The 24,220-nt window shown below is 44.5% G+C and overlaps 1 protein-coding gene across 2 annotated transcripts in view; it reads left to right on the forward strand.

Moving 5' to 3' along the window:
• Positions 1-24,018, forward strand: part of ATVPS33 (Sec1/munc18-like (SM) proteins superfamily) — a 191,046-nt gene extending 167,028 nt beyond the window's left edge. Inside the window, exons 16-22 of one of the 2 annotated variants that reach the window (XM_086530014.1) lie at positions 22,140-22,221; positions 22,299-22,372; positions 22,447-22,527; positions 22,604-22,661; positions 22,737-22,786; positions 22,890-22,998; positions 23,423-24,018. In XM_086530014.1, the coding sequence (XP_086386140.1) occupies positions 22,140-22,221; positions 22,299-22,372; positions 22,447-22,527; positions 22,604-22,661; positions 22,737-22,786; positions 22,890-22,998; positions 23,423-23,491 (523 nt within the window). In that variant the 3' untranslated portion in view covers positions 23,492-24,018. Of the gene's footprint in view, positions 1-22,139; positions 22,222-22,298; positions 22,373-22,446; positions 22,528-22,603; positions 22,662-22,736; positions 22,787-22,889; positions 22,999-23,091 lie in introns of both variants that reach the window. The other variant, XM_086530013.1, reaches the window with a different exon arrangement.
• Positions 24,019-24,220: the final 202 nt, after the last annotated feature.

Here is a 24,220-nt window from a genome sequence, read left to right on the forward strand (position 1 = left end):
ACAGGAGGAAGAGTTAGAGCGACAACTCACGTAGTTGGTGGCTAGAGGATTCATACATCCTACTGTAAGTCCTTTTGCTACCCCTATTTTGTTTGTTCGCAAGAAGGATGGTTCGTCTCGTTTGTGTGTTGATTACCGGGCATTAAACAAGATGACCGTCAAGAACAAGTTTCCGATGCCTTGCATTGAGTATATCCTCGATAGGCTCAATGGGGCAAAGTTTTTTAGCAAGGTCGATCTCAAAAGTGGATATCATCAGGTACGGGTATTCAAAGGCGACATTTTCAAAACCGCCTTTCGCACCGAGCAAGGGCAATGGGAGTATATTGTTATGCCTTTTGGATTGACAGGAGCCGTGGGTACGTTTAATCGTCTCATGGTAGGTCGTTTCGGCGATATGGTCGGTGTATGTGTGTTCATCTTTTTAGATGATATTCTCATTTTTTTTTTTCTGCATCGTGGGAGCAACATGAATTAGATGTTGAAAGGGTACTAACTCGTTTGGATGAGTGTCAGTTGTACATATCAGCTAAGAAGTCGGAATTTTTTCTTACTGAAGTCACTTATCTAGGTTATATCATTTCTGTAGAAGGCGTCAAGCTAGACCCCGCGAAGGTGGAACAGGTTCGTAATTGGGATTTGCCCAAAACTGCATATGATGTGCGTTCTTTTCTTGGTTTCTGTCAAGCATATAGTTCGCACATAGAGAATTTTGCACGCATTGTTTCACCTATGAACTGATGTGTTGAAAGGGGTTAAGACTCGCCGTCAGCACGTAGACTTGTCCGAAGCAGCCATTGAGGCTTTCGCAACTCTCAAGGTTACGGTGACAAAAGCACCGTGTCTTATCCTTGCCTCTTGGGATGATCCCTTTGAGGTATGGACGGATGCGAGCAATGTCGCCATCGGCGCTGTGCTCGAGCAGCATGGTCACCCAGTAGCTTTCCTTAGCCGGAAGCTCAAAAGTGCCGAAAAGAATTATTCAGTTGATGATAAAGAACTTTTGTCTGTCATTCACTCTCTTAAGCATTGGAAGCATTTTTTGTATGGTAGAGAGTTTACAATGCGCACAGATCATCAAGCCCTCAAGTGGCTCCGGTCTATGCCTAGTGCACATTGGAGTGATCGCCAAGCGTGGTGGTCACAATTTTTTGAGCAATTTGGAGGTTTGATTGAGTATGTGCCTGGAAAAGCTAATCCTGTTTTGCAGATGCGTTGAGTCGCAAAGGACAGATTTTGGCTCTTGAGTCAAGAACCACATTTTCTATACAGGGTGAGTCTTTTGACAGCATGAAGAATCAGTATGCAGATTCGGAGTTTGGTAAGTATTGGTTGCAGGCTCTTGCTTCCCAAGGGCCAAGCAACTATCTCATTCGTGATGGATTGTTATTTTTTCGTCAGCGTCTATGTGTGTTGCCCTCTCTTAGGCCAATCATATTGCATGATGCACATGATTCTCTCACGGGTGGGCACAGGGGTATGAACTCCACATTGGAAAAGATTGAACGATTTTTCTATTGGCCTAAAATGCGAAAAGATGTGTTTAGTTATGTCACACATTGCACTATATGTCAAAAAGTAAAAGCTTCTCGAGGTAAGCAGCAAGGCCTCTTGCTTCCACTACCTATTCCCGAGGGACCTTTTCAGGATATCTCTATGGATTTTGTGACTAACTTACCACCAAGCCTGCATTCAAGGAACACTCAATGTTTAACTATTGTTGATCGTTTCAGCAAATTCTGCATGTTGATTCCTTGTAAGGCCACAGACACTGCACAAGATGTTGCACGATTGCTCATAAAGCATTGGTACCCCCTCTGTGGTTTGCCAAAGTCCATTGTTTCAGATAGGGATGTTAAGTTTACGTCCAACTTTTGGCGTGCACTCTTTGAAAATTTTGGCACAAAGTTGAATTTTTCATCCGCTTTTCATCCACAATCAGATGGTCAGACCGAAATTTATAATCAGTTAGCTTTTGATGTGTTAAAATCTTATGTTCATGATCAGCAGTCTCAATGGGAGCTCTATCTCCCATTGGTTCAGGCTATCCTAAATGATTCTTTCTCTTCTGCTATTGGTCGAACTGCGTATGAGGCAGCTTTTGGCCGTCCGTTCCAGTCACTTTTGACTAGATCGGTCAGTCAAATGCCTGATGCCAATGCTGAGAGTTAAACATTGGATGAGATTTCTGAGAGAGTGAAGCTTTGGCTAAGCAAAGCTCATGAATCTTATTCTAGACATGCAAACAAGCATCGTCAGGAGGTCTCGATCAAGGAAGGAGATTGGGTGTATCTACGAATCATGAAACAGCGTCTTAAGCAAGTTGGAAAGAAATGTCCTAAGTTATCTTCTCGTATAAATGGTCCATTTCTAGTCATCAAATATTAATGAGGTTTCAATGAAATTGAAGTTGCCTAACTCATGGTCAATACACAACATTTTCCATGTTTCTTGGTTGAAAGTGTTTCAGGAAACACCTCTAAAGGACGTTTCGGAAGAAGAAGAACCGGAGATCATCGATGAAGCTGAAGTCATGGAGCCGGAGCAAGTCTTGTTGCATCGGTTTCGCCATGGTTCGAAGAAACAAGTACGACAATATTTTTTGAAGTTCAAAGATCGAGGAACCCACGAAGCGGTGTGGGTAGACGAAGAGTTCTTCAAGGATTATCCACAGTTGTTGGCAGACTACAAGGAAGCCATGCAGCTCGGTACCAGTACCTCAGTAGGGGATGTCACGTTAAAGGCACCGCAATGGGGTCAAACTTTGCGGTAGTGTATGCATGTCTTTTTCTTTGCTCATTGGAGGAGGGCGGTAGCCTTGTCTCTTCTCCTTCCCTCCTATACTTTAAAAGATTCATAGACGACGCCTTTGGAGTTTGGGAGGGGCCCCCCTCCAACTTGAAAAAACTCCTCCTTGCATACGGGCATCCTCTCCAAGATCATATAAAAATCACTACCTTCATCTCCTCAGAAGAAGCCTTTATTTTAGACATTCATTTCTTCGAAGCCCCCTCCTTCTACTCTAGGGGTATTTTGGACACACATTGCCACCAAAAATTCTTAACTCTTACAATTATATCCCATAGCAATCCTGGCACTGTACCCACCAAAAAATTGCTTTTATCTTGTCAGAACTCAAGAGGTATATCATTAGGGAAAGTTCACTTGAGGGCTTTATCTCTATTCGCAAACTCTTTTTCTCTAGGCTAAGGGCTAAAGGCTATCCCTCACCGTTTTTGAAGGCGTACTTTCTCTAGTTACCTATGCCTCGAGGCCCGTCCTCCTTCAAAAGGTCAACCACAAGAAAACCCCACCTTCCATTGTAAAAATCCCCTTCTCTCCCTTTACCCGAACCCTCAACCTAGCCCGCTCCATTAACCAACCTCTTGCTAAAGTGTTAGAGGACAACTCCAAACCGGTCATTTGTTGGCTTAATGCACCCAATCTTGGCAAACTTCTCTCTAAAAAGCCTTCCTCCCACACCACCGCCGCTTGTTTGTGATTCCGCACACCCCCTCCCCCCTCTTCCATGTATCTTAAACTTGGTCCCTTGTCCTTCACCCTCATCTCCCTCTTCCTATATCTTAAACAAAGGTCACTTGTCCTTCACCAAAGTTTCTTGCCAAAAGTTATTTTTTGCAACCTCCCCCCCACACCACCACCTCGCCTCCCTCTCTTTTCTATAATTCTTCCCCCCCCCCCCCCCCCCCAAGCACCCCCACCCCCACCCAACCGTCGTCCCTTACCCTTGCCCTACACCTAGGTTTTATTTCAAAAGACTACAACCAAGAAAAAAAGATTTTTGCTACCCCTTGTTTGGTACTACCCTCCTTGTTCTCCATATCCTTGGTCAAAAGTCACCATCTTTTGGTACCCTCTTATAAACACTCTTAAAGCTTCCCCTTTTCCCTCCTTTTCCTACCTCCTTTAAAGCTGGTTATTCCCCATGAAAGAGACTTCCTCCTCTTGTGCTTTGCATTTATTATCTTGGGAAACCCTCCATATGGCACCTATACTCTGACACCTCTTGTAAGGTTTACATCACTAATGAGCTAGATTGCGAAACGCGTTTGATGTAAACCACATTTGCAATGTTTCCTCTTTCCCTCCTCCCCCCTACTTTGGTGCTCTCCCCTCTCTCTCTCTCACCTCTTCTATTTTTGGCAAATCTCTCTTTATCGCTCGCTAAGTTTTTATGGGTTAGTCGTGTTTGGCTATCTTGAAATCAGTTTACGTCCAACTTTTGGCGTACACTCTTTGAAAATTTTGGCACAAAGTTGAATTTTTCATCCGCTTTTCATCCACAGTGAGATGGTCAAACCGAAATTTATAATCAGTTGGCTTTTGATGTGTTAAAATCTTATGTTCATGATCAGCAGTCTCAATGGGAGCTCTATCTCCCATTGGTTCAGGCTATCCCAAATGATTCCTTCTCTTCTGCTATTGGTCGAACTCCGTATGAGGCAGCTTTTGGCCGTCCGTTCCAGTCACTTTTGACTAGATCGGTCAGTCAAATCCCTGATGCCAATGCTGAGAGTCAAACATTGGATGAGATTTCTGAGAGTGTGAAGCTTGGGCTAAGCAAAGCTCATGAATCTTATTCTAGACATGCGAACAAGCATCGTCAGGAGGTCTCGATCAAGGAAGGAGATTGGGTGTATCTACGAATCATGAAACAACGTCTTAAGCAAGTTGGAAAGAAATTTCCTAAGTTATCTTTTCGTCTAAATGGTCCATTTCCAGTCATCAAAGATTAATGAGGTTTCAATGAAATTGAAGTTGCCTAACTCATGGTCAATGCACAACGTTTTCCATGTTTCTTGGTTGAAAGTGTTTGAGGGAACCCCTCCAAAGGACGTTTCGGAAGAAGAAAAACTGGAGATCATCGATGAAGCTGAAGTCATGGAGCTGGAGCAAGTCTTGTTGCATCAGTTTCGCCATGGTTCGAAGAAACAAGTACGACAATATTTTTTGAAGTTCAAAGATCGAGGAACCCACGAAGCGGTGTGGGTAGACGAAGAGTTCTTCAAGGATTATCCACAGTTGTTGGCAGACTACAAGGAAGCCATGCAGCTCGGTACCAGTACCTCACTTTAAAAAGAAGGGGATGTCACGTTAAAGGCACCGCAATGGGGTCAAACTTTGCGGTAGTGTATGCATGTCTTTTTCTTTGCTCATTGGAGGAGGGCGGTAGCCTTATCTCTTCCCCTTCCCTCCTATACTTTAAAAGGTTCATAGACGACGCTTTTGGAGTTTGGGAGGGGCCCCCCTCCAACTTGAAAAAACTCCTCCTTGCATACGGGCATCCTCTCCAAGATCATATAAAAATCCTCCCTTCATCTTCTCACAAGAAGCCTTTATTTTAGACATTCATTTCTTCAAAGGCCCCTCCTCCTGCTCTAGGGGTATTTTGGACACACATTGCCACCAAAAAATTCTTAACTCTTACAATTATATCCCATGGCAATCCTGGCACCCTACCCACCAAAAAATTGCTTTTATCTTGTCAGAATTCAAGAGGTATATCAGTAGGGAAAGTTCGCTTGAGGGCTTTATCTCTATTCGCAAACTCTTTTTCTCTAGGCTAAGGGCTAAAGGCTACCCCTCACCATTTTTGAAGGCGTGCTTTCTCTAAGTTACCTATGCCTCGAAGCCCGCCCTCCTTCAAAAGGTCAACCACAAGAAAACCCCACCTTCCATTGTAAAAATCCCCTTCTCTCCCTTTACCCGCACCCTCAACTTAGCCCGCTCCATTAACCAACCTCTTTCTAAAGTGTTAGAGGACAACTCCAAACCGGTCATTTGTTGGCTTAATGCACCCAATCTTGGCAAACTTCTCTCTAAAAAGCCTTCCTCCCACACCACTGCCGCTTGTTTGTGATTCGGCACACCCCCCTCCCCCCCCCCTCTTCCATGTATCTTAAACTTGGTCCCTTGCCCTTCACCCTCATCTCCCTCTTCCTATATCTTAAACAAAGGTCACTTGCCCTTCACCAAAATTTATTTTTTGCTACCTCCCCCCCACACCACCACCTCGCCTCCCCCTCTTTTCTATAATTCTTCCCCCCCACCCCCCCCCCACCCCCCCACCCCCCCAAGCACCCCCACCCCCACCCCCATCCAACCGTGGTCCCTTACCCTTGCCCTACACCTAGTTTTTATTTCAAAAGACTACAACCAAGAAAGAATGATTTTTGTTACCCCTTGTTTGGTACTACCCTCCTTGTTCTCCATATCCTTGGTCAAAAGTCACCATCTTTTGGTACCCTCTTATAAACACTCTTAAAGCTTCCCCTTTTCCCTCCTTTTCCTACCCCCTTTAAAGCTGGTTATTCCCCATGAAAGAGACTTCCTCCTCTTGTGCTTTGCACTTATTATCTTGGGAAACCCTCCATATGGCACCTATATAAACCCTCTGACATCTCTTGTAAGGTTTACATGACTGATGAGCTAGATTGCGAAACGCGTTTGATGTAAACCACATTTGCAATGTTTCCCCTTTCCCTCCTCCCTCCTACTTTGGTGCTCTCCTCTCTCTCTCTCTCTCACCTCTTCTATTTTTGGCAAATCTCTATTTATCGCTCGCTAAGTTTTTATGGGTTAGTCGTGTTTGGCTATCTTGAAATTAGTTTACGTCCAACTTTTGGCGTGCACTCTTTGAAAATTGTGGCACAAAGTTGAATTTTTCATCCGCTTTTCATCCACAGTGAGATGGTCAAACGAAAATTTATAATCAGTTGGCTTTTGATGTGTTAAAATCTTATGTTCATGATCAGCAGTCTCAATGGGAGCTCTATCTCCCATTGGTTCAGGCTATCCTAAATGATTCCTTCTCTTCTGCTATTGGTCGAACTCCTTATGAGGCAGCTTTTGGCCGTCCGTTCCAGTCACTTTTGACTAGATCCGTCAGTCAAATCCCTGATGCCAATGCTGAGACTCAAACATTGGATGAGATTTCTAAGAGTGTGAAGCTTCGGCTAAGCAAAGCTCAGGAATCTTATCCTAGACAAGCTAACAAGCATCGTCAGGAGGTCTCGATCAAGGAAGGAGATTGGGTGTATCTACGAATCAGGAAACAGCGTCTTAAGCAAGTTGGAAAGAAATGTCCTAATTTATCTTTTCGTATAAATGGTCCATTTCTAGTCATCAAAGATTAATAAGGTTTCAATGAAATTGAAGTTGCCTAACTCATGGTCAATGCACAACGTTTTCCATGTTTCTTGGTTGAAAGTGTTTGAGGGAACACCTCCAAAGGACGTTTCGGAAGAAGAAGAACCGGAGATCATCGATGAAGCTGAAGTCATGGAGCCGGAGCAAGTCTTGTTGCATCAGTTTCGCCATGGTTCGAAGAAACAAGTACGACAATATTTTTTGAAGTTCAAAGATCGAGGAACCCACGAAGCAGTGTGGGTAGACAAAGAGTTCTTCAAGGATTATCCACAGTTGTTGGCAGACTACAAGGAAGCCATGCAGCTCGGTACCAGTACCTCACTTTAAAAAGGAGGGGATGTCATGTGACACATCCAACCCTATGTGTCCGTGGACAAGCTACACCATAGCAGGGTTCCCGTCAGTCCAGTCAGTTTAGATTAGAAGTGATCTGGCATATTTGTGAGTCTATTCGTAGACCATGCATGCCCAGTCACTTAGTGTAGATGCATATCCTCTGGTTGCACACCGCATAAGCATAAACATTTCCATCAGATTCCATCAGAGTCAGTTTGGGGATTTTTCAAGTGACTTCATCTCATTTTTTTCTATTTTTGACATTTTTCAATTATTTATTAAGTGACTTTTGTTGGGTACTCAGTAGGGCAATTGGGTAAGTTAATATATAAGCAAACCCAAGTTAGCACAATTGGGCAGATGAGCAGAGAGCACAACAGGCTTTCCTAAGCAACAGGTGTTCCCTCCCTCTCTCAGCAAGAACCTCGTCAAGCCACTTGGTGAGGCCACCCCCATCATGATCTAGCGTTTTGGGATAGCCTAGCCTCTTCCAGACTTTGGCGTTTTCTTCCACAGCAGGCCATCGCCATCACACCCCAGTTTCCTGGCGTTTCCCCTGTGACCAACAACCCCCATTCACTTGCATTTTTGATTGCCAGCCAAAAGAGCAGATGCAGCGTTTTTATTGGAGCTTTCAGCCTTGGTAAAAACACAGCCATACAAGGTTTAATAGCAGGACAAATCAGCCTCAAAACGCAGCTTTGCCCCCTGCAATAGCGAGCGTTTTCAGCGTTGAGCAACAGCAGAAAAACGCAGCCTGAAAGTACAACAGTTCAGCGTATTTTTCATAAGCATGAGCCCCGACGAAACCATTCATTTTCAGCCATAAGGACAGCAGTAAACAGTCATTTTCAGCCACCGAAACAGCCATGAAATTCAGCGATAAGAAGATCCCAGATTTCAACCATCAAGTCATCGTCATCGGCATAGTCCAAGTTGCATCAATCCATTGCATACGCATTGTACACCTTTGTGCAATCAAAAGTAGAGCACTCTCGCCGACAAGAGTGGGGCCTTCGGAGGAGGGTTTTACAAACTCTCGGGTGTCGTATCTCTCTTCTCTCAGTCTCATACACTTGCACACACAATATCCACTCACTTTGTTCGTGATCATAGCACTCTCCATAAAGACGGAAGGCTCTCTCCTTCCCTAAGAACTAAAAGAAACCTTGAGCAAATATAGATCACTAATCTTGAGAAAATACAACATTCATTCCGTTGCACCTTACATTAGGCTTCTTGCCTTTCTGGTCTTCTTTATCATCAGAGTCATGTGGTCTTTTCCTATGTGGACAATTGGTAGCAAAGTGACCAGGCTGCTCGCATATAAAGCATTTGTTTTCAACCATTAGGACCTTCTTTTCCTCGAGCGACTTGCGCACAAAAGGCTTCCTTATATGTTTCTCTGCTTGTGCTCCAGAAGTCCCTGCTGAATCCTTGTCTTTGGTAGCCTTTACCAACCCCTGTGACGCATCAGGAGCCGTTTTCACAAAGGGCTTCTTTGCTGAATTTTTCTTTTGCTGCCCTCCTTTCTCACTGCTGGGAAACCCACTGTCCTCTCCTTTCACCAAGGCAAGACCAGTGTTCGCAACTTCAATAAGCTAAGTGAGGGTAGCCACTCTATTCTTGGTACAATAATCACGAAGCCCTTTAGGCAGCCCACAACAGTACTTCTCTATCTGCTCTGTCAATGGCACAAATCTGTAGAAGATCACTAAGAGTAATGCTTTACAAAACCTCCTATTGTACTCCAACAAGTTCTTGCACGAAGAGGAAGTAAGCTGGTGCCAATCTGTCATGACGTCGGCTTCAAATTCATTTGACAGCCAAGCAGATGCAAACATTTGCTTGAAGTAAACCCAAGTGGCGGGTGGCAAATGGCCCAAGAACAAAAGGGAACTCCAAATGGCCCAAGATCCACACGTCACGACAGCAGCAAGCAACCCCTGTCCTTACATTAACAATGTCGTCCACCATATAAGCGCATTGTCTTTTAAGAAAGTGGCAGCTTTCCTGATCTTCGAGGCCTCTGTAAAATTCCCTCCTGCATAAGCTGTATCAAACTACTGGAGGAAACTGAGAGCCTTTGTCTTATCCTCGAAACCATTGAAGGTACTGAACTTTACAGTTGCACCACCTTTTTTGTAAGCTTTTGGTTTCTCGAGTGCCCCCAAGTTGTCATAAGGAATGGTCTGCAACATGGGCACTGTAGTAGGCATGATCGGCACATCCTGGCCATTCACATTTTGCGTCAGAGGTGCAATATCTGGCTGCTGTCTTGTAAGACCAGCCATGCCAAAATGACTATGGCACCCCAAACTGGCTGTGGTTGCTCTGAAAACCCTGCTGCATGCCAATACTACCATACATGGGGTTTGGCATGATCCCTTGCATACCCCCAAACACTGTTCCTGGCATGTACGAGTGACTTCCAAGCGCATAACCAGCCATACTTTGGAACACTGATCCATCCCCAAAATACCAAGGATGTATCGTGGGTGGTGGAAAAACTGGGTGCATAGCCTGGTATCCAGTTCCCCTTCCATTCAAGACAGCATGCTGGCTCTGAAAGGTGGCGGACTGAACTGGCATAACCTGTGGAATAGGCGTTCTAGCCACCTGTTCAAGCACGGGAGGAACCTGTTTTGGAGCCCCTAACTCCGCAACATGCGAGTGTTCCCTATCCTCCTGAGCGGCATGAAGTATCTGGGCTTGAGCCTCAACAAGCTCCTACGCGGCGTAGGTTGCCTACTTTGCTGTTGCACTAGGGGCGCTTGCAAGAACTCCATAAACTTTGGGTTTTGCATCAGCTGCGAAAAGACATTCACCGTGGCAACTAACTGAGTCCTGAACGCATCATCCTCAAGTTGCTCAGTCATGAAGCCCTGTACTACTGGAGGGACATTCACATTGACAGGAGGTACAGACTGACGTGGCCGTGAGCTCTCGCCAATCTCAAAGACCATAGGAATCTCCCGCCTGTCCTTTGAAGAGGAACCCTCTTCCATAATGCCCTTCCCTTTCTCGGCCATAGTGTAATCCGGTGTTCCTGTACTCTGTGTTTTTACCCAAAACAATCGAGGCTCACTCTTTGAGGAAAAAGTGATTGATGTCTCGGCAACGGAACCTTGAAACCTGTCCGTGGGGCGGTAGGCTTTGGCTTCCACCCGAAATTCTTTGCTTTAGACATTCACACAGAGCACTTTCCAAAGAGAACCTCCGACGGGAATTAACACTTGAATACACACACAGCTCGGAAGCTAGAATGCCTCGAGCAGACTCTGACAACCTATAGGCCCCAAAATTGGCGCCCCTTTCGGTATTTCTTTATTCTTTGAGAGAGAAAATTACAAAGTAAGGTCCTGGGAATCCTTTACCTGTATCACACTAGATACTACTTGATTTGGCCAAATTCGGCAGTATAACAACCCCAAAACTTGCGCGAAATCAATTTCCCTGCAGGATCTCACTTACACTAGCGTAAACCCATCTGATTCTTGCCCAAAAACAGTAAATTCAGCTCGCTGTATTTACTGGTTTTTGCCCTGTTTCCAGTCCTAAACAGTCCTCGAACTGTTCTCTGCCAGTGGGGCACGATTCCCAAAGGTTCTGGCGTCCGTATGGCTGAAAAACAGTCAATTTTCTGCGCATACACAACGCTGAATTTGCACCTGTACGGTGAGGTTATGACCCTCACCGGAGCTGCTACCCCTGTTCTTGCTCAAGGAGGCTCTTGCCTCAGCAGAAAAGCATGAAACCTTTACCTGTATCACACTAGATACTACTTGATTTGGCCAAATTCGGCAGTATAACAACCCCAAAACTTGCGCGAAATCAATTTCCCTGCAGGATCTCACTTACACTAGCGTAAACCCTCTGATTCTTGCCCAAAAACAGTAAATTCAGCTTGCTGTATTTACTGGTTTTTGCGCTGTTTCCAGCCCTAAACAGTCCTCGAACTGTTCTCTGCCAGTGGGGCACGATTCCCAAAGGTTCTGGCGTCCGTATGGCTGAAAAACAGTCAATTTTCTGCGCATACACAACGCTGAATTTGCACCTGTACGGTGAGGTTATGACCCTCAGAAGATCTCACTTACACTAGCGTAAACCCTCTGATTCTTGCCCAAAAACAGTAAATTCAGCTCACTGTATTTACTGGTTTTTGCCCTGTTTCCAGCCCTAAACAGTCCTCGAACTGTTCTCTGCCAGTGGGGCACGATTCCCAAAGGTTCTGGCATCCGTATGGCTGAAAAACAGTCAATTTTCTGCGCATACACAACGCTGAATTTGCACCTGTACGGTGAGGTTATGACCCTCACCGGAGCTGCTACCCCTGTTCCTGCTCAAGGAGGCTCTTGCCTCAGCAGAAAAGCATGAAACCACACAGCTGTTCATCAGTCAAATGAAGAGCCCTCTTGTGGGGCATCACATAACTGCACGTAGGGGAGAGAGAGAGCAGTGTGTAGCGTGCAGGGCATCACTCCTAGCACCACACTGTACATGGGAGGGAAAGAATGCACTCGAGAGCTCTTAACGTGTGACAAAAACCCAAATGAAGCCTCTCCCAGCTAAAAAATCAGCACCCTTTTTTTTGCATGAGGCAAGTTCATGAAAAATGCCACTTGGCGCATTTATAAGGTTTTGCCCGTTTCGGAGTTGCCGCCTAAAAATCTCCTGACTGGTCGCCCAGTTGACTTCGGGGCAGAGTTGTAAAGTGTTCCCCTAGTCATACCGGAGGTAATGACGCGAACACATTTCGTGGCCCAAAATAGCAGTTCCCTAAATTTTAGGAAATGATTCCATTCTGTGGTCATCTGACCATCTATCCTCATTGGGACCGCATCCAAAAATGCAATGTGGCCCAACTGTTGGATATTTTCTACTGATAGTCCCACCTTGACTTTATGCCTTTATTGAGTTCACTTCTTAGGATCCACCAACTTGCTAAGTGCGACGGGGGGACCTATATGATCTTGCTCTGAGCCTAGACATCCTCTTACTATACGAATTCCAGTGTTGGCCACTTCCCGTCTGCGGGTGAAACTACCGTTCACATTGGCCATACAATGTCCGACCGTTTGCTACTTCAAGAAGAGGGTCTCAAAAATAAAACAAAAGCCATTGGAAAGAAACCAACAACTAAAGTTAGCAGTTGCCACGTCCTCGTGACATAGTTAACAGCTGCCACGTCCTCGTGATAATATGCTTGCCTACCCTCTATGTACAGTGAAGTGGAATACGGCATGTTTTAGGTATGTACGGAACGTACTACCGTACTGAACCACCTCTGAGGTACGTAATAGGTACGTGCCATTTGTAAAAAACCCATAGTCTCCGTGCTACTGTCTGTGAAGCTCTCTGTGAAACTTACTCTTTGGAATCTAGAAATCGTTACGTGCAATAAGTTTTTAGTTGTAACCCTTGGCTATTAGGCTTCCAAACCACCCAAAAGCCCAAAACTGCTCGCGTTCCCATTTCCCACTATCCCTGCAATTTCGCCAAAATTTGTCATTTACCACCGTACACTACGTATTGAACCGTATCGTACGGTTGTACAGTACGGAAAGGTTCCGTACGTACATACGGATGCAACCTTGTTGCACAGCATTCATTGCTCTCTCTCTCCCCTCCGTGCAGTTATGTGATGCCCCACAAGAGGGCTTTTCGTTTGACCTATGTACAGTTGTGTGGGTTCATGCGCGATTGCCGAGGCAAGAGCCTCTTGCACAAGTATTGGATTAGCTAGTTGCTAATCCCCTGCAAGTACAGGTGAATTCGGAGAGGTTTCACGTGAGAAATCTCGTCCGATTCAAAGGGCAAGTAGCCCTATACGTGCGGGAGCTCGAGGACTTGCTACGTATGCGATTGGCTCGCGAAACAGAGCCCAAAACAGGAAATACAACCTGCTATGTATTTTTGCAGGTTTAGGGTTTCGGCCCTAGACGGCCTCTAATACCCCTAGGAGGTCCGGAACGTGAGGGGACCGTTGTAGAGGTGATTTGGCGCATTTTCAGGGCAGAAAACAAAGAATTCAGCGTGCTGCAGATTCTCGCCAGGTTTTGCAAAGTGTCTGTATGCGTCAGGAAAGTCATCTATTGCGTGGGGATATTGTCTGTGAAGCGTCCTAGTACAATTATGTTGCCAAAATCGGGCCAGAACAGGTGGTTTTTAGCCCTGATTATGCGGGACAGCTCGTAGGTAATCACAGGTTTTATTCCCTCTGTTAATACAATAAAGAAATACCGAAAGGGCCGTTAGTCTTTGGGGCCAACAGGTGTCGGCATCTGCTTGGTAGCGCTCTAGCTTCCAAGCCATATGTGTTTGAAGTATCAATTCCCGTTATAGGTTTTCTTTTGCAAAGTTTCTCCGTGTCCTAAAGTCTAAAGTAAAGTTTCGGGTGAAAGCCTACGTCTACCGTCCTACAGGCTTGTTTCACGCCACCCTTCGTACCTTGGAGCGTTCCGAGAAACGACTTCCCAAGAAGGAGATGTCAAACATTGTATGAATTCAAGGGCTTGATGGGTGCCCTGATAGCCTGAAAACATGTCAAACTTGACTGCTTGACCCCCATTTTTGAACTCCTTGGTCTTCTTGTTCTTTTCCTTACTGTTTAAATTGTCAGAAGAGGATGAGATCTCCTCCTCCTAATTGCGAGATTGCCTGGTGTTCTTTATAGATTTTTTCTTACTTTTCTTGCTTTTCCTATTTTTCTCATCCTCAGTGGAAGTAGAGGAGGATAAACTGTCGAAACTCTCTAAAGGCTAAGAAAAATTTGGGTCATCCGCAAAACAATCACGCTTCTTGAATTTTCTAGCCACCTCGAAAGTCGACTTCCGCCCAAATAACCGGGAAAATCTGCTTATTTTCTTTTCTTTTGAGGGTGTTTTAAGCTTTTCATCAATTGATTTGTCTTCTTTTCTAGAGTTTTGTCCAACTCTTTCTGCGAGTACAGTTTCTGCTTTGTGCACTCGACTTTGCTTTTTGCTTCATGGCCTCCTGCCATCTAGAAAAACAATACAAGGGTTGCCAAAAGCAGAGCCCTAAAAGCAGTTGATCCAAAGGCTCTCAATCCCAAAAGCAACCGCCTTCAAAATTGGCGCAAAACTGCCAGTTTTTCAGCCTAGCGTAAAATGCGGAAATCCCTACAACCTGCCATGTCAGCATACCAACGCAATTTTCCGAAATCAGCAGCCAGGTCTTACTTTTGTATTATTTAGGGTTTAAAAACCTAGCCCCTTAGGCCCCTCGGTCACCTCTTGGTTCAGATCTTCTGGGTTAGAGTTTTTAACTGTAACCCCTTGTCCTCTCGGCAAGTCATGCTACACGATCACTTTGTGACAATCAATCAATGTTCTATGACACCTTTGTGGAGATGTTGAGAGAGCTTGAGAGTATCACATGATAGAGAGCAGATGGATTATGGTAGATTTCTTACTTAGATGGGCAGTGCACATGGTTTAGCCATCTTGAATGGTATCCAAAGATTCGCTTAGTCGAGCGGGTTTACTTGTTTTTCCATCGTCATGGAGCTAGTACAATGGATTATGTCATGACTACACCCAGTTTCATCCCATGTATTGATTATTTTGTGGTAGGCCCTAAGCCAACTGGGATCATGCTATTCCAACTTTTACACTTATGTTCTCTTAGAGCTTAGTTGCATCGTTGCAAGCACAAAGGCCCGCTCGTTATACATTTACAAGAAGACAGACTGTGTCTATATTTATGAGATAAACGTGCGCCTCTGCATGGAGGAACCAAGGCGCCCTCTTCATGAGCTCACCTAGGTCCCGACAGAGACACTAGACATAGGAGCACAAGCCTTCCCATATAGCCAGCCTCAAAAGAGACCTCATTGTGAGATGCTGAAGAACAGATGGTATGATGAAGAGTATAGAGAGACGAGAGTAGATGATGATGACGTTGCCTACTGTACAGACACCCGCGATTTGCGTTGACATGCCGACGTGGCAGTTGATTCCGTGATTTCTGTTGGCAGATTTTGGACCAGATGCTTTTAGAACCTACCGCTTTTCATGTAATTGCTTTTGGATGGGCCTAGGGCCTTTAAATATGTGTTGTGGGCTCTCTTTCTGGCATTCTCCCGCATGGAGAAGCATAGTAGAGCCACGTACCTTCTTGAAGCAATATAAGTAAATACCAAAAGGGAGGTCATTGCAATCTGGGAGTGGAACTCAACCACTCCGTGTCTTGTGTATATTGTCTTTGTCTTTTTGTTCAGTTGTTTGAAGTGCTAAACGTCTGTCTTAGTCTGTTCTTTTCAGTTGGTATGTGGTGTCCATGTGGTATCAGAGCTTCAGACATGTGCTTTTTTGAAAGCATACCGGCCCTCCCAAAAACAGACGGAGCAAGATGGCGTTTTTGGATTCCATAGAGTATTTACAATTTCTCCTCGACGAGCTTTGCGACATTCTCTCAAAGCATCCTCAGCACAATCTTCTAGTTCTGCAAAGCTTTCAACAGTACGTGAATTGCATGTTGTTGCCTCGAGGTGTTCCTCCGGCACCAAAAAGCACTCGGGCTTCTAATCGACAATCTTCTCAGTCTTCGATTCCAATTGGGGGAGTTTCCTAGAATATGGTTCAATCTCCTTAAGTGTACCCAGTGCAATCGTTGTTGCCACCACCTCCACGCGGATACAATGGTTGGAGTCTGCATCCTGGGGTTGCACCAAATCAACCAAAAGATTTCAAGGATGGAAAACTACAGTGAAATTTTTCACTTTTCTGGAGTAAAAGATAGAAAGAAAGCCTTGCAGTTCCTGCAACAATTTTGACAACATCTATGCCTTGGGGAACTACACAAAAGAATCAAAAATCTCTCGAGCTGCGGGATTCCTAAAAAATAATGCTATGCAATGGTGGAGTTCAATTATTGATACGTCTCTAGAACTTGTCTCTGACATTTATGGCATTGCTCTGGAAGGTTCCAACGAACTATTAAAGCCTATGGAAAGATAAATGACTTCAAGCTACTTATCTTCTTCGACCCAGGATCCATCTAGAATTTCATCCATCATGAATTCTTGAAACAGATGGACTTTGAGTACGCTCAACTCGTTGGAGAACTTGAAGCTGAGCTAGCCTCCGGGTCAACTCAAACTGTTGTACCGCTCTCTTTTGGTCACCATCTAAGGGTACCATGGCAAAGCAAATTTTCACTTCATGAAGTTGGGCAATTGTGATGCTCTATTGGCATGCCTTGGCACGACGAGAACGATGCGAACATTCGGAACCACACCATCACCTTGCAGCAAAGCGACAAGCTAGTCGTCCTTATAGTTTGACTGACAGAAACCAATCTTGAATGATTTTAAAATTGAATCGTATTAGATACTCCTTGAACTTTGTTTGAAATAGAATGACGCAGATCGGTGGTCTGGGGAGCGTTAGTTGTATGTTGGAAAACCTCTGAACGACGCACTCGATTGGTCTAGGGAGCGTTTAGTTGTACGATGGGAAACCTTTGAACGACATAGGCCGATGGTATGGGGAGCGTTTAGTTGTATTTGGAGCCTCCAAGCAACACAGGCTAAGGTTTGTGGAGCGTTTGGTTGTATCAGTCCTCTAAGCTCATGGCTCGGACCTTTTTAGGTTATTTGCAGGAGGTAGTCGTTGAGGATCTTCATGCCTAAGATCGTCTGTCTGGGAGGAGTGCTGAGCGGCACTGTTTGTTGTGTCTTGAAACATGCATATGTAAGCATATGTGTTGCATCGTGATGTGTCAATCACTGAAGATTCCTAATTGTGTGAGATTGCCTGGATATGTAACTTTAGTCCATCAAGACACCCCTCTAAAGATCAGCGCGGTTTAGGTGTGATGGTTTATTTTGCTACACTAGGATATCAAGAGCTTCGATATGGAATTAGGAAACTGAATGACCCTTGAATATTTTTTATCTAACTTGAGTCTTGCAGATATAATCGCGGAAGATTACTCTTCTTTCAAGAAGGGGGGAGGTCACCAACTGTTGACGTGTTGAGCCACTGAAGACCCAAAGGGTTAGGACTCCCCGAGCTTAACCTTAGCAAACTTGCAGATCCCGGCCGAGGGGCCAAAACCCTTGTAGAATCTGAAGAAGAAGGAATTACCAACTTGCAGCTTCTTGTCCAGTGGCCTTTTATTTATTTTTTTCCGAGAAAAAGATCCTTTTATTAGTTAATGAAACTGCCCATAGGGCTACAACCACCTCTACAAGAGAGGGTTGTTGAGTGGCCTTTTATTATAATGGGTAAGGATTAAAAACCCTAACTCCTAACCAAGTTAATGAACCTTGGCCAAGGGGCCCAAACTTAAATAAAGCAGGACACGCACACACACTACCCCAAATTTTGTGTAGATGATGATGAAGTGGCTTGTTGTACAGACGTGCGCAATTTGCATTGACATGGATGTGGCAGTTGTATGGATTTCTGTGATTTCCGCTGGCAGGTTTTGGGGCGCAGATTTTCGACCATATGCTTTTAGAACCTATCTCTTTTCATGTAACTACTTTTGGATGGACCTAGGGCCTTTAAATAGAAGCAGAGCAGAGCCACAGAGTTGTACCTTGTTGAAGCAATATAAAGAAATACGGAAAGGGGCACCATCGATGGGGCCATTGCAGTCTGGGGAGGGGACATTGCCACTCCGTGTCTTTAGATTCTCTCCGTCTTTCTGTTCAGTTCTTTTAAGTGCTAAACGTTTGTCTCACTCTATTCTTTTTAGTTGGCACGTGGTGTCCGTCCTGTTTCATCTTCTTCTTCTTCCACTTCTACTTCCTCAGACTTTCCTCTCCTTCATGATGTTTAGATGCTTTCACAATCGCTTGTTGGAGTTTTGGATCCGTTTATTTTGAGTACCTTTGTTGGAGCTCTGATACCATTAAAACTGGCAATTCATTTGACAAGGTGGTAGAATCACACTACAACAACACGTAACTGAAGTGAAAACAACAAACTGGACTAGAAATAACCTTTTGGACAAGAGACAAAGAGTGGTGGAGTTCTACTTTTGTATTGGCCCCTTAATTAGGCGCCTCTTGCAATTTTTCTTTATCTTATAAAACGTCGCGGTCGCAACTTTCTAGTGTGACCACACACACAATCTGCTCTGAGTTGGTACCTTGGCCTCTTATTTATAGGCACTTGGCCCCCAAAAGCACTCAAAGCATTTGATATGTTACAACTGTGCACAAAAGCTCTTAAAGCATTTGCTGTAAAACCCACCGGTGCCCAAAAAGCAACCTTAGCATAAAAACTCAGATCGGTACGCTGCCACATCAGCATTATCTGTACGTGCCACAGCATCAGTCCTTATGATCGCGGGAATTGCGCCAATTCCCACTAGGATTTGTAGGTAGCTCTTCTCACGAGGACTATGCCTTCAGGCTTTGCTCGAGCAGGCTCTGTATGGTGATTTTGGGCCATGTCATTGTGACAAGTGTCCTCTCCGACGAGGACAAGCCTTCGCCAGATGCCCCATCTGGCGGCAGACAAAACACTCTACTCGCCCCCCCCCCCCCCGCCAATTGTGGGGAGAAAAATCACCTTCAGGAGAGCATGGGGGTCATAGACCAAATCCCGGATGGTAGGAAACCTGGCTTCCTCAGTAGGTGCAGGAGTGTCATAGCTCGATGATGTGGCATGACAATGGAGTGGACCTGAAGAGAGGGAGTCAACCCAAACCAGCACCGGATCAAAGGACCAAAATCTGTTCAAAGCTGCCCGTAAATGAATCAGGATCTGCGGCGATGTGGCAGCTATACAGACAGGCTGATGTGGTAGCTTTTGGGCATCAAAATTGAAAGCAATTGACTTTTGTGCATCAGCTTCTATTACAGAGCTTTTGGAGGCGCCATTCTATGATAGCTTTTGCTTTAGGCTGAAGTGCTTGCAAATTAAAGGCTGTTGGTGGAGGTAGTCCAATCATATATATACAAAGGGAGACATTTGCTACCCTATCAATATTGTTTTGCATCATACAAGCAATGGAGGAAAGAGCAGCTAGAGTTCGTGCGGCATTGGCTATGCTGAAGAATGAATGCCATCAAGCACACTTTCAAGATCCCCTTACAGATGACAAGTGTCCTCTCCGATGAGGACAAGCCTTCGCCAGATGCCCCATCTGACGGCAGACAAAACACTGATTGGCAGCCTCGTGTACTCTACTCGCTGCACCCAAACCCCCCCCCCCCCCCCCCCCCCCCCCCCCTCCATCGCCAACTGTGGGGAGAAAAATCACCTTCAGGAGACCATCGGGGTCATAGACCAAAACCTGGCTGCCTTAGTAGGTGCAGGAGTGTCATAGCTCGATGATGTGGTATGACGATGGACTGGACCTGAAGAGAGGGAGTCAACCCAAACCAGCACCGGATCAAAGGACCAAAATCTGTCCAAAGCTGCCCATAAATGAATTAGGATCTGCGGCGATGTGGAAACTATACAGACAGGCTGGTGTGGTAGCTTTTGGGCATCAAAATTGAAAGCAATTGACTTTTGTGCATCAGCTTCTATTACAGAGCTTTTGGAGGCGCCATTGTATGATAGCTTTTGCTTTAGGCTGCAGTGCTTGCAAATTAAAGGCCGTTGGTGGAGGTAGCCCGATCATATGTATACCTAGGGAGACATTCGCTACCCTATCGATATTTTTTGCATCATACAAGCAATGGTGGAAAGAGCAGCTAGAGTTCGTGCGGCATTGGCTATGCTGAAGAGTGAATGCCGTCAAGGACACTTCCAAGATCCCCTTACAGAGAGTGGCATGTCAACTTAGTCTCATCAACCTTAAAGCACAAGTATCCCATTTTGGCTTTTGGTTTCTTATAGCACAGGTGTCCTAAGATGAGCTCAACGAGATTAAAACTCTTGTATGGGACAACAGGGTAAAAGCTCATTTGACTTTAATTTTTTGTACAGATACAAACTGTGAAAGCATGGCCTATCAATCCTTTGATCTTTTAGATTCTGAAGCTAGAGGTGTCATAAAAGTTTTACCACAGGGATAACTAGCCTGTGGCAGCCAGGTGTTCATGGTGATGTTGCTTTTTGACCCTTCAATATTGTCTCTTCCTATCATGTGAAGCAGAATTCGCGGAGTGTTGGATTGTTCACCCACCAAAAGGGAACGTGACTTGGGGGCTTAGACTTGGGTTTAGACCGTCATGAGACAAGTTAGTTTTACCCTACTGATGAACAGTACGCAATAGTAATTTGGCTTACCCCTGGTAACAGCGCTTGCATCCCCTATCATCTTCTTTGTACATGGAAAGACCATTGTGAGGAATTAGGGTAACCCTGTGTTTATCCAAACTGCATGACTGAAAGACTCTGAACTTGAGAACAAAACTTAAGTATAAGAGGCGAACTAGAGATCCATTGTTTAATTGCTTGAACAAAGTGATACAAGTGCTCCCTTGTAAAGGAGATGAAATACACACATATGAAGAGACAGATCCAATCATGACTAGACATGTCGGTAGCAAATAGTGCAAGCAGTCAATCAAGAGACACAACCAGTCGGAGAAGGAATGTAGTGGATCATCACAGGAGTGCTGCTATTCAGTGAAGAGGCACATTCTTTCGGGAAGAGTCTTGACAAGTTGAGGATAGGGTCCCCATGACTTGATCGCATCTACGATGAACCATGTAATAGCAATCACAAACGGTGACAACCATCTTACATAGGTTCACTGGCAGCGTGTTTTTGAGTGTGAAACTCTCCCAATACATCCCACATGCTGGTGATGTAACATTGTGAGTATATAAAGAGGTAAAGCAATGCATAAATTTGCGAGGAATCTGCCAGGTTATCACTTTACAGTCTTAACTAGTGGCAGTGACAGTGGCACCCTTGCTTAATACTAATAGTAACGTCAAGCTAGACCATCTCAGCACCATGCTTTGGCCCAAAGCTATGATACTCCACTATCATCTCCAAGGACACGTCAAGAGCTTGCAGTCTGATCATAAGTCTGTTTCTAGGCATTGCATGAAAGGTCTTAGAAAGCCCACACACTATGGGCCCTTCCCTCATCTTGTTTTACAAGAAAAACTCCCTTTCACTTTTCCTCTTGTTTTGGTTCCATTTATTAACATTCCCCCATCCCCTCTTACCAAACAATGTCATAAAAATGGATATCAAATAAAGGGAAAAAGTCCAAGAGCTTCGATTATTTAGATATCATTTCATGTCAACTATGGGGTCAAACTGCAAGAATGAAGCTACAGCTGATGGCTTTGTGTTTTTGCTTCCTCTCTCTGCTCAGGGTGAAGATGTGATCCCATGTAGAGAGGCTCCATTTGTTTTGGTCTGGGACACCTGCTCTTTCATGAATTAGAGGGAAAAAATTGTGCGATCTAACGAAAGAAAGTGTGTGCTCAAACAACGTGTGTGGATGCGTTGTGTTCCGGATGTATTTTTTTCTAGTAAATTTTAGTCTTTGTCGTAGTCAAAGGCTACTCATTTGTGATCATGCAAGAGGTTCTAAGCAACAAGGGCATCCCTTGGCTGAAATGTATCACATGGATGCACATATAATTGGAGTGAGACGCCAAGGCATGAGAGAGTCTGTTTTACTCATCATATTTTTCTTTCTTGTTTTTTAAATTCTATCTTTTGTGTGGTGTTAACAGGAGGGAGTTGCTTCACAGCTATGGTTTTGAGTACTTGATTTTGCTTAGTAACTTGGAGAAAGCTGGTCTACTAAAGAAGCAGGTTTTCTTGATCCAAATCAACATGCATTAACCAATTGCTGCCATAGCTTGAACTCAAGCTTATTCAACTTAATGCAGGAGGGAAGAAACAATGTTTGGCCTCATCTTATTAAGGCACTGAAGCTTGTAGTAGAAGACGTCGATGATGCAAAGTAACTTTCTCGTTGTTTCTGTTCTTTACTTCTTTAAATGTTAAGTGTTTCTCTTTAGCAACTCTATGTTGTAGCCCCAACGACATTGCATACGTCTTCTCGGGATACGCTCCTCTCAGTGTGAGAATAGTTGAGATTGCTCTCAAACGTGGCTGGTACGTCTGATATCAAACTCTACATTAGAAAAGAAAAAAAGTGTTTCTTTCCAACCTAAGAAAATAATCTCTTCAGGCGCTCTATTGAGGCAGCCTTGAAACTGCTTCCAGGACCACATCTAGAATGGTCTCAGGTAGGGCATACTAGCATCCACATGTTGAGCTCTTTATAACCCATGTCTTATGACTCATTGTGGTCCTTTGTTCAGACAAATGAAAGTGTTGTTGAACCTCCACAAGAAACAAGTGGCCTAGAGAGGTGAGCCTTCAGTAAATAGGGCATCAGGACTTTCGGTGCAGTATTTGCTTTTGGTCATGGCGATTGTGCGTTTTGTGTTTAAGCTGTTACTTTGTTTCTCTAGGCAGGAGAATGGTGGAGTTGGAGATGGAAGACGGTTGCTTGTGCTAGTCATGTTCATTGGAGGAGTTACATTTGCAGAGATTTCAGCGCTTCGGTTTTTGAGTGCACAGGTAAGGCAAAGCTGTGAAAGATGTTAAGAGGATGGTGAAGCTCTGCGAATGTTGTTTTAAGAATGAGGTTGTGCTCTTTGACATGGGAAGCAGGAAGGGATGAAATATGATATGATAGTTGCAACAACCAAGCTTATCAATGGCACCACACTGCTTCAAACACTAATAGATGATCCATCAAAAGATTGAAGTTCAAAGCATTCCCCTGTAGCTGTCAGCATGTGTAAAGCATTTCTGATTGTGTAGTTATTATATTAGCCTGGCTTACAAAATTGCTGACATTAACATGTTTGTATTTTGTCCCCAAAGAGTTGGTCTAACGGTAAGGCTTTGGCCTCTCAACCTACGGGTTGTGGGTTCAAAGCCCCTGTTGGGTCACACTCTAGAGGGACACCTTGTGCTCACCTGGTGTTCATGTTGCTAGGGCTCTTACCCTTGGACACTCGAGTGCATCCTCCTTTTGGGGTGGGTCACCCGAGGAGGAGGTTCCTAGCTGGTTGCTACGAGTTCTCTCCGTCGTTCCCAGCATGTGGTGCATCAATGGTGGCCATGGTGATGCCTACGCGTGGCTCTTGCCCGATGGTACGCGGCCCTTGCCCGACCATGTAACGTGGCTAATATTTGGAAGGGATACGCACCTCCCCCTGTGGGCCCTATGGTGTGTCGAAAAAACCCCCCAAAAAAAAAAATGTGTGTGTTTTCCCATAATAAAGCCCTTTTCAGCTTGTAGAGCAGGTAACCACTTTTGTAGAGTTAGGCTTGCACTAATACGACAACCTAATGAGGTTGCTTGCTATCGTACCACAGAACTGAAACATGCTGGCAAGAGAGAGCATCGTGTTTTGTAATTTGATTGATGGACATCTTCAAATGTTTTAACAACCTTCCTTAAAAGGAAAACTAGAGCAAGGATTTGACTTTATTGTCTATACCTATTGGTGAACAAGCATGTGATTGAAAGCATCCCCACTCAATGAAGAAAACAAGTAATGTGTTAAACTTCTAAGAGCATTCTAGAAATGTACCAGAATATAATCCTTTAAAGGTCTTTGAGAACCAACTTCCAAAATAATTTATTTTTCAAAATGGGGAACAGTACAATTTTTATGGAAGTTTGAACTGATTTAAATTTCAAACCAATCAAAAATGTCATGTTTGTAGCATTTCCTTTTGTAGTGATTGGATATGTGAGGATATGTCAGGTATGGCCAATCAGTGATAG

Source organism: Adiantum capillus-veneris, chromosome 15 (assembly GCF_014529385.1).
Source record: "Adiantum capillus-veneris isolate H3 chromosome 15, ASM1452938v2, whole genome shotgun sequence".
Taxonomy (NCBI): domain Eukaryota; kingdom Viridiplantae; phylum Streptophyta; class Polypodiopsida; order Polypodiales; family Pteridaceae; genus Adiantum; species Adiantum capillus-veneris.